This window comes from Cottoperca gobio, chromosome 24 (assembly GCF_900634415.1).
Source record: "Cottoperca gobio chromosome 24, fCotGob3.1, whole genome shotgun sequence".
Lineage (NCBI taxonomy): Eukaryota > Metazoa > Chordata > Actinopteri > Perciformes > Bovichtidae > Cottoperca > Cottoperca gobio.
Genome location: NC_041378.1, coordinates 13,831,849 through 13,849,072, shown reverse-complemented (window position 1 = coordinate 13,849,072; position 17,224 = coordinate 13,831,849). Strand labels below are relative to the sequence as shown.

Sequence of the window (17,224 nt, the reverse complement as noted above, 5' to 3'; positions counted from 1 at the left end):
CAGGCATCTTGTGTTTAATGGTCTTCTGCACTTAAAGGATACATCATGATGAGATGTTCTTATCCAACAAAATGTAGAAATAGTGATTTCCAAACCAGCAATATCCAAACGTCATTGTTGCCTGCACCTGCTATGAGTATATTTTCCCTCCCAAATTGTTCACCCCCCCTTTGCTTCTCATCTGCTCTAAGCTAGGGGCAATTTATTACGTGATCTTGCCTCGGACGCACGGAGGCGCTAAATCACTTCAAGCATCGATCCTGTCCCCGGCATTGACTTGCACACTTTGAAACCAGACGTGTAACTGATTCAGATCCCCCCCCCCCCTCCTTCTCTCTCTCTCTCTCTCTCTCTCTCTCTCTCTCTCTCTCTCTCTCTCTCTCTCTCTCTCTCTCTCCCTCTCCCTCCTTGTCTATGCTTTAGCTGCATGTCGCTCAGTCAGTCAGTCAGTGGCCCCGGTCAGCTGCGCCTGCGTCCGCCTCCACAGCTCTCCAAAGCCGAAACGCGCCACCGCCGCCGTCAATGCGGGCATGACATACTGACAGCAGTAGTGGGCTTCCGTCAGCCTGCGTTTAAGCAGATTACACAAAGAGAAGAAGAGAAATAAGAGTAGAAGAAAGTGAAGTGACACATTTCTACCCCTGCCGTGCGTCGAGAAGAGTAGAGGAGACAATGGCAGGGGCACAGCCTGGAGTCCATGCGCTGCAGCTCAAGCCAGTGTCCGTGCCCGAGAGCCTAAGAAGGGGCAACAAATTTATGAAGTGGGATGATGTAAGTAATGTCGACAGAGACCGGCAGTGAGTCTTTTCTTTTTATCCACTGGCGGATGTTATCTGCACGCTATATTTGCATGCATATAGCTTTGGGATGTATTACACAATCTATAGGATACTCATGCAACAGATTTACATGTCAGAGCAGACCGCACTGCCTGCATTTGGCTTGCTGGTTTATGGTATAAAGAGATGCAGCAGATATAGTGCCTACTAAGTGACATGTGCTTTGTTTACAACAATATGCGTGTGTACGTGCACGCGCAATTGGGTGCGTGTGTTAAAGTGGTTGTGTGCACTGCACATTAAATACACTTATATATTTGAATTAAGATCGCCCCTCCCCCTTCGCTGGAAACGTTATCAATTAACGACAATTAATTAGTGTGAGCTGATCGCAGCGTAACCAACAGGCAACAGTTGAATAACGATCGCTTTTCTTTGTTTCGTCTTGTTGTGATTCGTCTGCACTACGTGCCGTAGTGAAATGACCTTGATTAAAACTGATTGCACGCTGCTGTTAAGTGACTGGCGAAAACAAAACAGTAGTAGCCTTGTAACGTACTGCTATAGGGCACTGCACCTTCCACAAACAGCAAATCAACATATCTCTCTAATAATCCCGAAATTGAATTTCAACTGAGTGACCTTATTGAATGTTATTTTCACCTCCTATGGTGTCACCATAATAGCTTTCTTTATTCTGAAAGGCACTTTCTGTAATATTTGTTTCCGCAGCCAATCTCGTTTGAATAGCTGCACGCATTCGTCTGGTTTCTCCCAACCCTTAATGCATCTGTATTGTGTGAGCATTTGAATATGAGCGCAGTCATAAATACTTTCCTTCTGGGGAAACAGGTTGCCCTTTTCTCTCTCGCTGAAAAACTTTGAAATGTCTTGTGTGAAAGTACAGATATCCTAGACTACTTGTAGATTAGCATTGGCATTCAGGTGTTGGTAATAAACTGTGCTGCTGTGTGACATTTTGAAATATAACTTCATGAGATCATCCTAACAACTACACAGTGAAATAATCATATTCCCCGAGCTCAGGTGATTCAAGCACAGCGCAGATGGCGTTAGTGAATAAGTGTTAGAAGAGTGTGAATGTGGTCAGTACAGATGGCAGAGGAAATTATGCACACTTGCAAACCTACCACTCTGTCAATCATCAATCTTGCGCTCAGATAAGAGAACTTGAGTGTTTCCTTAACCAGTAAATTACTAATGAGCGCTCACCCCTTCAGTTCTCTGGTTGGTATGTTGTGAGAGGGGGAGGGGGGGGGGGGGTCTGTTTCTCCTAACAGCCGTGTTTGTGTACTGTACTGTGGACCTATCTCCAGAACCAAATGCACACCAGGCCTTTCCTGTGAAAACACACACCCTCGAACACAGACGTATGCACAGATACCTTCTCTGTTTCATTTCCCATGTACTCCTTCCTTCCTCTTTCCCCTACTTATTGTTTCATGGAAAGAATCACACAGAGGGAGAGAGAGAGAGAGAGAGAGAGAGAGAGAGAGAGAGAGATAAAGCTATATTACATTGTCAGGGAAAAACGATTGAATTAAATCATTTTCTTCTTATCTTGGCTTTGGATGTTGGGCTCCACACTAACCTCTCTCAACAGGAAATTGTACAAGCAATTCCAACATTTGAATGTGTATGAGCAGAAGGGATTTTTTAAGTGCCAGTCTCATAGCTGAACATTCTGTGGAGGCAGAAAATGTGTTAAGTTTACTGTGTAAGGGTGGCATACTGTATAAAACAACAGCCATGAGTTTTCCAGGACTGTCTTCAGACTTCAGGACACACACTGCCTGGTCGTTGAATGTTGAAAAAGAATAGAAGAGCAATGAGAAAACCTCTCAAAATGTTTGTGAGATTCTCAAAGTCCCAGACCTCCCCAACCACCCTCGCACAGACGTGCACATACACACCTTGTATTTTTTGTTGCTGCCACTTCCAAACTGTGGCTGAGGAAATGCCTGGTTGTGGTTTTAAAACATTGCCTGGGTTTTTATTTCAAATGGCACGTTCAGCTGTCACAATGCTGTTTTCCATTAATACAGAGTAGATAATAGATGGACTTCCAAAGCCTTTAGGAAAGGGAACTTAAAGATATATCTTAAAGATCGCTGACAGTGACTGGAAAGATGATGCTGGGTCCATGTAAACAGAGATTTGGATAAGCTTACGTTTGTATCAGGCGTTTTGGTCTGGTGTGTTTTAAATAAGATATTACCAGGCTCCACATGGGAGACTAAAATCCTCTAAAAGTAGTAGAATATATCATTAGCATACAAAGCAGAAAGATGCTGCACTCAAATCTCCTCTCTAACACACCCCCTCAGGTGATAGCTAATGGTACAAAGTCTTCACTTAAAAAACATGCACCGTCTCTTTGCCTCTGATCGGTTCCCTCAGGGTGTTTGCATTTTAGCAAGTCAGTCACTAATCTCATCTTAATTCAGCAAAAAGCAGGCCGCTGCCGCCTAATGTCTTCCCATTATTGACAAATCCACAGAACAGTCAAATGACAAATAAAAAGCCTGAGCAGCACCACTCCGGAGGTTGTAATCTTCCCAACTGTAATCCACAATGTTATAAGCACATGTGTTTTTCGTAAATGTGCAGACCCATGAGAAAACCTTTGCTAAGAGTCCATAATGGATTAATGGGTTTGTAGTGGTGGCCATGGAGAATTAGGACATTAAGAAAGAAGCTGCTGAAAATGACTTCTCTCACATCATTAGGCAGATTCCCGTTTCTCTCTCTGACGCCACAGACGATCCATCAATCCCCAACAGTTTGCCCACTGAGTGAATTCTTGGCTTATTGGAAATACAAACAACTTACTGTAAAGCGACTGACTCTACTCATCCTATTATAAAGTTTTCTCAGAGTAAGAGATGTCTTCACGGAGGATTAGAAAGAGATATCAATCTGTGAAAAACTAAATTGAAGGAATTGGATTGTGGATTGTAACTCGAGCGGAGATCAGAGATATGGGGCTGCAGTTGGTATGAGATGCTATATTCAAGAACTGCTAACATGCAGCTTTTCTTCCTGCCTTCAGGCTGAAAGTCCTACGTGTGAGTATGCTGCCTGTGTTCAGTGGTATGAGCTGCGTCTTTTATCATTCAATCAAGCCTGCAAAGATTGTGCAATCATGTGAACAGAACCAAAACAATTCCTCTTCAGACTCTAATAGATTTCACGGGAAGGATGGGTTGCCATAGCAAACGTCATTCGTGAATGTCTCTGATGCGGCAACTTGTTGACCGTTCCCTTTTTTCAATTCCTCCTATAGTTCAAAAAGGGATGAGTTTCAGTTTTGGTTCATCGTGGAGCAGGTGTGCCAGGTCCCTTAAAACTGAGAGTCTCATTTAGACAGTATGAAATGATTCCAGAGTACTAATAGTCAACACGGACTCCGCCGCTGTCTGCTGGCTCCCAGTTCCCAGCTCAACCATTAGCTATGTCTCCCAATGCTGTGTTAGGGGCATCATTAGAAGCCCCATGAAGCCACTTTGAAGACTTTCTTGCTCTGTGCTGCGAATGCGGTTTCCATCTCTCTGATCTCGCAGCCATGGCTGATTGAGAGGGACAATATGCTACTGTTGTGCTCAACCACAGACACTGTGGACACAGTAAAAAAAAGTAAAGGCTCTTTCTTTTTATAGAAGCATCCAATAATATCTGCCGTTGCCATGTATGCCTCGGGGTCAAACTGTGCTCGTGTTTGTGTGTGAGGCTTGGAGCCGTCTGTATGTTGGAACTGTGGGGAAGCATTTGTCTGTTACAAGAGGGGAGAACTGCAAAACAACCTGCAGTTCACGATTGCAGGCATATCACATTAACACACACACACACACACACACACACACACACACACACACACACACACACACACACACACACACACACACACACACACACACACACACACACACAGGCTCCTTGGTCATTTTGTGGTGATGCCAGTTCATGGTGGGGAAAGTACCCTAGAAGGAAATGGTTGTGTGCATGCTTACAACGTAACCAGCACTTTTTATTGTCATTTCAGATTCTGGTATGCATGCATTACAAGAACTAGGCTTTGATCCTGAGAACTAAATTAATTGCTTCACTCAGAGAATATTCTTCCATACACACAAAAGCACGCACTCTTGTAAAAACACAGACTTCGACAGGGATACACAGACGTAAGCCGACACACACATTGACTCCAGATGTCTTTTTCTGTGCTTTCTTCCAGGATTCTACCACTGTGACCCCGGTGACTCTAACAGTCGACCCCAAAGGTTACTTCTTGTATTGGACCGACCAGAACAAGGTGAGACATTGCACACTAACTCGACTGCCTTGAAGCCTGTACAGCTCTCCAAAAACTCTTTTTGGAGTCCTTCCTTGAAAGATGACAGTCAAACAAGGCAGCTCAAATGTAAAGTTTATTAAGACACCACACAACAGTTTTTATGTCTTTAATCCCAGATTCATTCAGCAATAACTGTTTTATTACATCTAAGTGTTGCAATGTTAGACATCAAATTACAACAAGGCTATGAGGTATATCCCACCTGGTGTGGAGCCTCTGATGCAGTGATCTCATTGAAATGAATGAGGAAGCTTGCAGTGCAATTCTTAGTCTGAATGCTCTCAATGAGTAGGGAGGGAAGTAAAGCTCAGACTCAATTGAAGTATAAGAAGCTTTGGTGTCTATCTACTAACTTGCTCCCACCTGATGATTGGCAAAGGGAAAGCACCAAAGGACTTTCTGTTTTGTTGTTGACAGTAGTGAAAGTGAAAAAAAACGGCCTACCCTTCTCTTGTGTTTGGCATGAATCTGAGCAGGTGTCAGCAAGAGATAGAGAGTCAATTGAGTGTGCTTCTGCAGGCACAGCTGAAAAAAAGAAGAAGAAGAAGCCAGAATTGTTTGTGTACTAACTGTATACATTATAATCCTGCTTCAGAATGTGGATCAGCTGTCAGAGAACTGATTTCTGTAGTGTTTGAAATGTTTTGCTATGGAAGGACATAGTGTTTCCTGCTTGAAGAGCTGCCAAATGCATCATTTGTTCACAGACAGTTGCTCAAAACTATCCAACTCAACGTCATCCAACGTCATGTGTTACTATCATTGCACAATGCCGTACTCATTATCGTGGCAACACCATTAGAATTCTGTGCTAGGTTTTCCAGTTGTAATAATTGTCGTAGTAAACGTAGGGTTATTAGAGAAGGATGGTATGAGCTGATCTACTTGTCATTGGTAGCCATTTTTTAACGTGTGCTCGGTGACGCTGACCCATCATTAGCATATTCATTAGCACAACTGGGAAGGGAGGTTTAAGCCACTTAAAGCGCAGTGCTGGAAAAAGACAGAAATCTGAACTGCTTCACCTGCAGTGCAAAACTCGACACCTGTGAGAATATACCATATTGCTTTGTGTTCATTTCCTCCTCCCTAGTTTCTGCAAAGACTTTCATAACAACCAGGAACAAGGTGGGGAAAATGTAAGATACCAGACGCTATCAGACTCAGTACATTTGTTTAACCTTGGAAGTGTGTGCAGAATTTGCAGAGTCTATTCTAGTTTGGTTTCATTTTGTACTTGCAGCTTTCAGTTTAAGTCTGCCTATCCAGCGCCTCTATTCTTTAAAATCCAGTCCCCCTCCAATCAGCTTGATGGTAATGTGTTCCTGCTCTATTTGTGTGTATAACTGTATCAGCAAAGGCAGTTAGAGGTAGACTAATTAATAGCTACCATTGATTTTATGTTTGTCTAGATGAGGGTATTTCACTGCAGCAATACCAGAGCACAGACAGGAGTGCTGACCGAGACTTTACCTTTGCACACACACCTCCATGCACATACACGTGTCATCTATGAGTGTACCTTTAACAGAGCAAAGATCCTATAGTGTTGGCACCCTACTGTAAATGAATACGCTATATGTGGAAAGAGAGAGGGGGGGGGGGGGGGTGCCTTTATACAGTTCTACTAAACAATCAATGATGAAAGACTTCCCTGTCTGAAAAGAGAGAGACAGACAGACAGACACAGTTTTGAATGATGAGGCTTTGGTGTGTGTGCTTTTACGTGTGTTGGTGTCTGCTCTGTCTCTCAGCAATGAGAGCGGTCGTGCCGCACACATAATAACTCAAATTGATACCAAGCGCCGAACGGACAAAACTGTATTAGGGCATAAAGAGAGGCACGGGCTATATTCCTCAGTGCCACGGTGGTTTGCATGTGTTTATAAAGATGTCTTTCCGCTCACGTTTATTTGTGACGGTATTGCACATCTGTTCAGCAGACCAATTTAAACAGGCTGCGATGCTGTGTCCAGTTGTTATGTGTGTGTTTGTTAGAGACTCAGCCTGATGGCCTGCAGAGTAAAAGCATTCCTCAGATTCTTCAGAAGCACAGCAGAACTGTGCTCAGTGTGCCTACTGCGCTGACTTTCAAACACACGTTGTCACTGAGGGATAACAATGTTTCTATTTTTTGTATTTTCAGTTGTACTACTTTGTGAAGGCTCATATTTGAAGTTTTCCCAAACTTCTACGTCATAAATATATTTTATATTTATATTTAATTTATTGACTCATGTTCTCGGCTACTAATAATGTGTATCAGCCTTCGGGACTTGAGTCATATGATTTGCTCTCCACTCAGAGTCAATCATGAATCAGATTACTTTTGATTTGACCTGAACAAAGAATTACAGCTCGACCTTGACTTTAATGCCAATGACCTTTTGTCTTAATATCCTCCCGTTAATATCTTCCCCAAAGATTTAAAATGATATAATGAAAAAGAGCAGCAAATCAACTCTTTGTGTCTCTGAACAAAGTTAGAATCACATAAGAGCGAGCAGGAGGGAGAGCTGGATAAAAGATGCAGCGTCGAAACTCTCACATTCAAACACAGAGTCCGTGCTCTGGTCATTGACAACATTCAAAACATACAGATTAAAAAAGAACTGTGTTTGGAATTTGAGGCTGCAAAAAACAACAGTAAGCCCAGGCGAACATTAATGTTCTGTGGCCAGCTGTGCCTTGGGCTAACATTAGCTATGAGCTACTCTTTCTGTATTAATAAACAATCGCCGATGTCTGTAACGCTAGCTGTCTGTCATTGTTTTGCCTGCCAACAGTCAAATTAGTTTAACGTTGCTTTTTTTTTAGGACTTGTTTTTTAGAAAACAAACTTTAGGAATTGGGACTTGTCTTGGATCCTTTTAAGAAAATGATTGGTGACTGAGACGGAGAGAAGCGAAGGGTCAGAGAAGGACATTGCTGCTAATCCCGAGGTTTGTCTTTTCCATCCAGTCATGAGTTATGCTGTCAGAGTCTGATCCAGCTGTGGATTTCAGCCATGTTTTAAGGTCAGAAAGACAAAGTTTAGTTTTGACAGCAGTGAAGACTCTATGTCAAATCTGTTTAGGCGTGATGTTCTTTGCCTTTTCTTCCTGGCTAGCTTTTTATTTGATGACTCAAGACTCAAGGATTCCTCTAGTTTCATCTTGATGCCTTTGCTGCAGTCACAGTAAGTCATGCTGACAATTCGGCCTCAAACTCATAGTGTTCTGTGCGAGACTTGTCAGAACTGCAATAAGATACTTTCATTGATTCTTGATTGATACTGTCAGGGTAATGGAGCAGCCTGCGATACGCTCTCAGACATTCTGGGTTCAGAGATAAGCTTAATTAGATTTTTCGCTTCCCTCCCTCCACTTGTAGATGCTTGCCAAAACAGGAGCTTTAACAATGCTGCTCTTGTTGAAGATAGTTAATATGATTCGATATAGTTAAAGGCTATTTCACAATCTCTTTTTTTTTCTTCCTGTGCGGATAGAAACAGGTGCAAACTGTGTGGATCCTAGTGCGACGCGAGCTCTGCGGCACACTGCTGTATTTTTAAGCGGGGTGATGCTATGTAAACTCCTGCAGTCATATCTCTCCCATGTTTGTATGTGTTTAGTCCATTTGGCCATCTTTTTATGTTTCTGCATGCTCTCTCCTTCACACATACAAACACACACACACACACACACACACACACACACACACACACACACACATAATGCAAACGCACTTTCACAAATGGAGAGAGAACAACAACAATCCCGATGATGGCGCTGACAGTGAGGATGCTTTTGATAATAATGATGGTGACCTTTTGTGAACATATTTCGATACCACGTTAGAAATACATTAACCACAGTGTCATAAATGTCGAAGATATCTTATCGCTGAGAGTTAGTTATAATTAAAAAGTTGACATGTTTCCCTTTGTTGTTAAATACCAAACCTCAGCTGAGGTGCTCTCCCATCTTAAGGAAAGGGATAACACACTTAAGAACAAGGAAATGGAATATTCTTCTTTCTGTTCCTGGTGAAGAGTTTTGCATCCGTGACTTTGAAATGGGCAAGTACGCTTTTGTTAAACTGCTTTGGTGAAAGATTTGCATCGCTTCTATTTTGACAGAATGATTCTTTGGATTTTTACTGACAAAGAATTTTCTCAGAAATTGACTTTTTTATTTGGTCCGCTTTAAATTGTGAACTGTGCAACAGAAGCAGATTAAATAGAACATGAACCAAAAGTATACATATTTACTCTGATTCGGACTAGCCAAACGGACTATGGCTTGTGAGGCAGCGCCCTAAGTCACCATTGACTACTTTACATATAACAGTTAAAGTGCCATGGTAACCAGAGATCATCCTGAGGTGTTAAGAACCAGCTCATTTGACCACATTTACATACAGTACATCTTTATGTCATGCATAAAGTAACTCAAGTAACAAGTGCATCAGCACACGTTCCATTACCCAAGTCAACACAACCATTCCCCCGCACACAGTCACATGTGCGTGCACCTACACCCACACCATTCCTGTCATGCTCAACCAGGAACAGGTGCTTCTTTCGTAGGTTAAAAATAGTTTTTTGCTCGTGTTGGTTGAGCCTGCTTCAACGGGAGGAGCTATCCAACACTGCGAGGTGGACTGACTCAGCCAAATTAACAGCCTTTTGGTGTAGTTGCCATGGTTGCCATGCGACAGCACACACCTTGGAAATGTCACGTTCTGTTTTCGGCCCACGCTCATATTGTGAAGAATGTTGCCGCTTTGAAACTGAAATCATTGTTTCCTTTCCTTGTGTGTGTGTGTGTGTGTGTGTGTGTGTGTGTGTGTGTGTGTGTGTGTGTGTGTGTGTGTGTGTGTGTGTGTGTGTCCTCCTGAGCAGGCTGTGGTTATAACAAAAGGTTAAACACTTTCTCTCTGGAGATTTATGTTTCAGTCGTGTGCCAATTTCAGGACATTGAATGGACAGGCACTCTGCCTATGGCACTGAATGATGTTCAGAGGTGAAAGACAGTCCACCCTGTGCCAAAACCAGACTCATACACTTGGCAGCTGGTGTGTGTGGGGCATTTCTGAATGAGCCTCGAATTGACCTCATCCAGAGCATGAGTAAGGCTGTTTTGGTTTCATATTAAAACTAACGCACACTTGATGCGTAAACACACACACACACACACACGCCTCTTCTCTCCACTCTGTCATAGTGGAGTTCACACATCTGTTTCCCCCAACACAGCAATTTTCTGTGATTACCGAGGCTGCTGCTCTTCCACCTCCGTCAGCACTATGCTAGTGAGAGATGAGGTATAAATCTGCAGCCAATCTACTGAAAGTGAATTGTGACCTCTGCCAAGTTATAGCCTGGCACACAGAGGCCCGATTTCATCTGAACCAATAGGGAGAAACAGAGACAGAGGGGCGGCGACAGAAACACAGAGAGAAAAGAAGAACAAGATGATGATGATGATGAACAAAATGACTGATGTCACGTATCAGTGGTATCAGTTTATTTACTTAATGAGTCACTAAATGCCACATTAGCATTTTAGTGACACAATTTAGGCTGGCATTTCTGGAGATTGAACCTACGCCAATGTAAAATTGTGATACCTTTGTTCAAAATAGCTAGCTCATCTAACCACACGTGTGGGACTTAGCAATAATAATGGGTTTGGAAACTTTCTCATTGATAAACCTTGTAGACATATACAAAAGAAAATCCATAATGTTTTTTCTTCATTTAGTAAACTGACATTATTGCAGTATTGAATCCAGAAGGCATGAGTTTGATTGTGAGTCATGAGAACAATGATCAGAAGAAATAGTAACCGCAGATTCAGTCCATCTGATCTGTACTGTAGTCACATTAACAAAGACTTTCCAGCTGTCGGGTTGCATCCGAATGATGTGTGTCTCGCTTTAAAAAAACAAAAGAAGCTTTCTGTTCATTTTCTACTCGTGAAACAATCTGAGGAAACTCTTTCCACGCGGGGTGAAGTTGCTCAGATAAGGTGCGGACAGTACCATTACCTGCAGTAGATATCATCCACCCAGAGAAGGTAAGGCTTTGCAATCAACCCTAAATGGCTTACAGTAAATGGTCAGGGCCGGGTTATTGATGTGGGCCTTATACGTCGCTGTACTGAGTCTTTATAGATGTGACTTATTGTTTCTTTATTGGTTTGTGTCACTGTTGTCACTGCAGCACTTACATGTTATGACAGTTAAGCCAGCCACTCCATGCCATGTTATGTGGGAACAGCAAATGCTCTGTACAATGAAATGTAAAACAAGGATAACTTTTTTTCCATCTTCCACTTTTTATTAGGAGACATAAATATTATCTTGGCTCCGAGCACCAACCCTGAAACAAGAGCATGTAAACTGTTGATCTGCTTAGCAGGGCAGATCTGTGATGTAGAAAAACAGTGTCCCGTGTATGTGTCGACTTGGCACCGTAGAGTGAATCCCTCTATATCAGAGACGAGAGTCAAAAGCAGTAAAAGAAAAGTGTTAAAAGAAGAACAGCGGTGCCAAACTCTTTTGGATTAGCAGTTCTTGGGTGACTTCACAAGGCTTTGTTAGCGCTTGACTTAGTCTTGTTTTTCTCTTTGAATTGCAACTAGGACTTCTTTTCCACTGCGTTGTGCTGGTCTACGGTAGACAAATACATGCTCAAGCAGGCAGGCACAAACACACACACACACACACACACACACACACACACACACACACACACACACACACACACACACACACACACACACACACACACAGGCTCCTTGGTCATTTTGTGGTGATGCCAGTTCATGGTGGGGAAATGACACACTGAGGAGAAGAATGGACATCGTTCTGTTCATTTCCTCTCCTGAACAACTTGAGTGCTTTACCAAAAGTTGGAGCCGCAGATCCGGAAAAAGGGCTTTTTGTCGGTTTAGAGCCTTTTGGCTGATTAAAGGCTCTGTTGGTGCCAACACTTTTCAGTGTGTGAATCTCAGCACCTCTGCTGAGTCTGCCAGGGTAACGGAGGTGACTTAGCTGCGATGGCAGCAGCTCTGACTGGGCAGCTCAGACACCCTGGATTAAAGTGATAAGCTTAACCAATCACATGTCTTGAAACTGATGTTGAGCAGCAACTGAAGGGTAACAGTTACGGCCCACAGTCAGTAATAATACGTAGGGATGTGGACAAAAGCACAAGAATACCTTCAAATGTAATGAAATCCTGAAATATTTAGTGCTTTGTGTTTAGAGAGCGTTGATTTAACTCCATTCATTCTATGCTGAGACATTTCTCTTATGTGGTCCACTCTCTGCACCTACTTCTTAACTGTAGCAACCAACACCTGTAAACAAAATGTTTACATACAGACAGCTGTTTAAAGGATTACACCGGTGTAATCCTAGTATTCGTCTATCACTGTTATTACTTCCCATAAAGAGTAAGCCTGTTGTCTGTTGTAAGTCTGTTGGCATTATCTACTGTCTACTATTTCCTTTTGTTTATACAATATAAACAGCTTTGCACGGTCATTTTGCTCCATAATTATATAATATTATTTTGTATATGACTTTAATAACACAGCAAATATAGCAATTTCTTTGTGTGCTAAATGTGAAGAGATCATTGTGTGCGTTTGAGGATAGGAAATGTTTTTTAATTGTAAGACACATGTAGGGCTGCAAATAACGATTCTTTTCATTATCGATTAATCTGCCGATTTATTTGCCATCTGAAGTGATTATTCCAATTACATCCCAGCTTCTCAAAGTCCAAGGTGATGTTTTCACAGGTCCATGTATTTATAACATTTATTCAGGCCTATTTCTGGGCCTCTTATTCAAAAGTGATCTCTGTTATGTTGAATCATTTCATCCGACACAGTTCACACAGAATGCAGTTTGACCTCGAGAACTCAGCATTTGTACGACAGAGGTGTTGCACAGGAGTCAGACAAAAAGAAGAGTGAATGCAGGGAGAGAGATATACCTCGGATAAGGGTGACTCAAATAATTACACTTTCTCTTAAGCTGTCTCGTTCCATTCATCTGAACATTGTCAAAAAAAAAAAAAAAACCTCTTATTTCAAGCGTAAAAAAATGTAATGGTTCCTTTCCGGTGCCAAAGAAAGGGCTTAATGAAATCTTGATGTGGAGCACTGAGACGTATGGTTAACAGTGATGCCAGTAAATTGACTTTATCTCTCCTCAATAGACTGCAGTCAGCTGAAAGCTCTGCTTCGCTCTCACTCTCCATGTTTTTGTTCAATTCTGTCTCCGTCACCGTCTGTGCTTCTGTCTGTCGTTCCCTCTCTTGGCGCACTCTTTTTGGACGTGCCGATTACCTGGTCATTATTACCTGCCTGGCTCATTTATTGGTTTGGGTGCAATAATAAGATGCCGTCCTCTAAGCCGTAACCACCACTATTTCACGGCAGTCATTTTTTTTCTCTCAATGAAATGACAGTCTGCGCTTTAGTATTTATTAACAACTGTTGTTGAAAGCTGATTAATAGCTAATCTTTGCCAGATTGCTTTTTCTAAAACTCTAACATTCATATATTCCATACACTGAGTTACATTAATCTCCTTGGCGAATGGAAGTGATTTAATCGCATGCAGTAAATAAGCTGAGTCAAAGGTGAAGCTTTACCATGATAATGCAGAAGTAAGGCACTGAAGCTTATCGGTCCCAAGGCAGAAGCTTTTGCTGGACTGTGGACTCGTCATTCTGACATCGGCATGATTTGAATAGATTTAAATGTGCAGCGGAGGCCAGGCTGCTGTTGGAGCTGTCAGTTAGATATTTGAATGGCTGTGACAGAACTGTGCTGTTGGTCGAGCTCTGCACCACAACACGGCTGAATCAGTCAGTGTCAGCTTGTTTTTTTTTCATCCTCTGCACCGGGTTGGCAGTGCCATCAAGCTGAACCAGTAGAGGTTGTATGTATTGCACAAGAGTAAAAATAAAATCACAATGTCAGAGTAAAGGCCTTTACCTTTACATAGCGGGGGCACGGCAAATAAACAACGCGAAAATGCTCGGCTGTGAATATTTTTGCATCAAACCGGCAACGATGTAAATTAGCGACAGTTGCAACACTTGAATTGTAAAGATTATGGGTTCAACATTGTACAATGTGAATTAATTGCATGAACAAACACGCCTCCGCTGTGTAAAGGCCTATGAACATTGCATTTTTGCTTCCCTTCTAATTTCTCAAATTGGGGGAATTCTGACTTCCCCATGACACCGTTGCACCAACTTCTACATCTTAGAATCCAAACAAACAAACTAGGTGGCACGATGTGTGGAGTGGGAATCACTGTTGAATTGTTCATTTTGTAAAGTTACAGAAATTGCCAGACAACGCAATTGTAATCTTTGCACACCTTTTATCTAACCCGGGGAGTTGCAGTTAAGTTCTCGAATATAGAGTTATAAAGGCTTTTTATATAAGGTCATTTGACTATAAATGTTCACCTGTCCTTATGAAACCATTTTGACCTGATGACTCACTGGAGTGTTTCCTAATGACATGTTGGCTGCACATTGACTGCTGTGGTCACAGCCAATAAAGTGTGTAGATCAGTGGAGAGTTTGTATGTTGCAATGAGATGACCTGACATTTGGTTTGTGGAGGTCAGAAATCAAAGGTTGCAGCCAGCCAGTAGTGAGATAGATCTCTGATAACCGTCTTCTCTGAGTAAGCTAAGAGGCTACGGGGTCACAGGTCAAAAGGGATGAATTGATTTGCACGGTTAATTTTAATTATGCTAAATCGATTACAGTAGAGTATTTAAGGGTCAGACATTTTAAACACCGACGCGTTTAGTGAACTGACATTTAAAATGTGTGACGATGTGTGTTATGAGTAAACTGTTACACAAAGAGAGAGGACTCTCTCTCTCTCTCTCTCTCTCTCTCTCTCGCTCGTCTTTCTTCTTTCGTTCCCTTCCTGCCACTTCAAATGCTAACCCAGCCCAGTTGCCATGACAATCCAATCCAATGCAGCTTGTTTTTTGATGCTGCAAAGTACTCAAAACCCCCCTGCTGCTGTGATTTGACTGCCATCGCTGCACCAAGCCAGGTGGCTGCTTTCCTCAGGGAGCCCTTTCAAATAAAGGCATTCAGCCAAAATACTTTGAAGTCCCACTGTAGACAAGCGCTCAATAAAAGAGCACACTTCCTTCCCGTTTCATCCCCTGGCTTTGACCGGGAAGTTTAGCTGATGCAAAAACTGTGAGTGTTACTTATAATCCTCAATCCAGCTAACTTCCTCTCCAAATACAAAGTGCCACAGAGTCTTGGTTGTCAAAGTGAGGGACTAGAATTAAATGTTCAAATGTGTTACCAAATGGCGTCGCTGAAAGCTTGTCAACCGACAGCTCACGGATTAAAATACTTTTCCTCCTCTTTCATCTACACTGTCACTGAGAAACAGAGCGATGAGAAGTTAAATTAAAAAAAGAATTGCTCATCTTCAATTTCTTTCTCCTCTGAGGGATCATGTACAATTGACAAAAAAAGTAAAGTTAGCTTTGATGGCAAATTCATGATGCAGAGAGAGAATACTAAGTGTTACTGCTCTTTCATGCATTTCATTTCATTAACAAAAAGGAAATATTTCCATCTGCTGACAGCGGGAAGGTTTGTGTTAAAGGTTAAAAGTCACACAAATCCATAACTTCACCAAAAAGTAATTAAGAAATTATACAAAAGTGTGGAATATCACATTAAGAGCTGTATACTGTGGAGCACAGAAGGCAGTACTGTGTCATCACACTCAACTTAACGATCTTACACCACATATAACATGTTCTTTCATACAAGCTATTGTTAAATGTTGCCGACACTAACCAACCTCATCAATACGATGTATTCATTTCTAACAAATGTAGCAAAGTTAGTTTAGTCTCTCAAGTCATTTCTAAATATGTTTCCACCATGTTGATGACTAGATGACTAGAGGACATTTTCTTTTTGGTATTAATGGTAAATTCATTCATATGTTATAAATGAGATTCAAAAGAAATAAAATGTTGAATCTCAAAGTACACAGGGACACAAAGGCACCATGTTTGACTGACTTGCAGAGTTATCGAGCCACTTTGCTTTCTTCATGCTACTTTCTTACCAAACAGGAAACATAGAGCATTTGATCATTGTGTAGATTGTTGAACTGTCTGAGTAGTCAACACGATTATCAAAGAGGCCACGAGCCGCAGCTTTGCTAATAGAAACACCACACAAGGCTTTTAATGTCTCAGGGTTAGAGTGCAGATCAACATGATGAGCCCCTTCAAGCCTAGCTTTTCTTTCTCAAAGCACATTTAATAACTGTGTATCATTCTTATTCATTCTCATAACACTGCACATAGGCACTCTGCGTGAATTTATTAACCCTATTAATATATAAAGAGCTGTCATTTATCTTTCTCTCTATTCCACAACCTCTCTAATGTTTCAAGCTGGAGGTTTTTTTTTTTTCATATTCAGTGAATATAATAACTTTTATTTCATTCATTTTGCTGCAAGAATCAGGGCAGAGAATGGATTTCACTCAAGTCCCATTTGGTAATAAGGTAATTACAGCTTTTGAACAATTTCCAGTGCTTCCTGCTCATAAACGAATGACCAATTGCTGAAACGCACGACTGGTAAGATGAGGTTTTTAACTCCCATTTCAAAGAGACGGACGTTGAGTGGTCAATAGGATAATAAGATAATTTAGATGATCACCGAGAGAAAAGACTGGTCTTGTTCATCATTTACAATCATGTTAGGAAGTTATCGTGTGTTCACTCTCAGTTTTATTGATCGAGTAATTGTAATAATTACATTGGACGAGCTTGTGATGTTTAAAAGGGCCGTAAATCCCACAAGCTCTTTCTTCTGGGGTTTCTGGGTTTTAATGCAATCCTGCTGCTTTTCATTTTAAGCTGAATTCCTTTGTACTCTGTAGCAATTATCTAGCTGCTGTCTCTTCAACACACTGAGAGGCTAATGTTGGACTTTATTGTACATTCTATAACATCTCTATATAGATACAAACAGAATAAAAGT

The 17,224-nt window shown here is 41.6% G+C and overlaps 1 protein-coding gene across 5 annotated transcripts in view; it reads left to right on the top strand.

Moving 5' to 3' along the window:
* Window positions 1-458: 458 nt before the first annotated feature.
* Window positions 459-17,224, top strand: part of plcb1l (phospholipase C beta 1-like) — a 110,722-nt gene continuing 93,956 nt past the window's right edge. For all 5 annotated transcript variants that reach the window (XR_003834597.1, XR_003834596.1, XR_003834598.1 and 2 more), the window contains exons 1-2: window positions 459-771; window positions 5,035-5,112. Coding sequence is in view for 2 of the 5 variants with exons in the window: in XM_029462747.1 (XP_029318607.1) it covers window positions 673-771; window positions 5,035-5,112 (177 nt within the window). In the remaining 3 variants the exon portion in view is untranslated. The remainder of the gene's footprint in view (window positions 772-5,034; window positions 5,113-17,224) is intronic.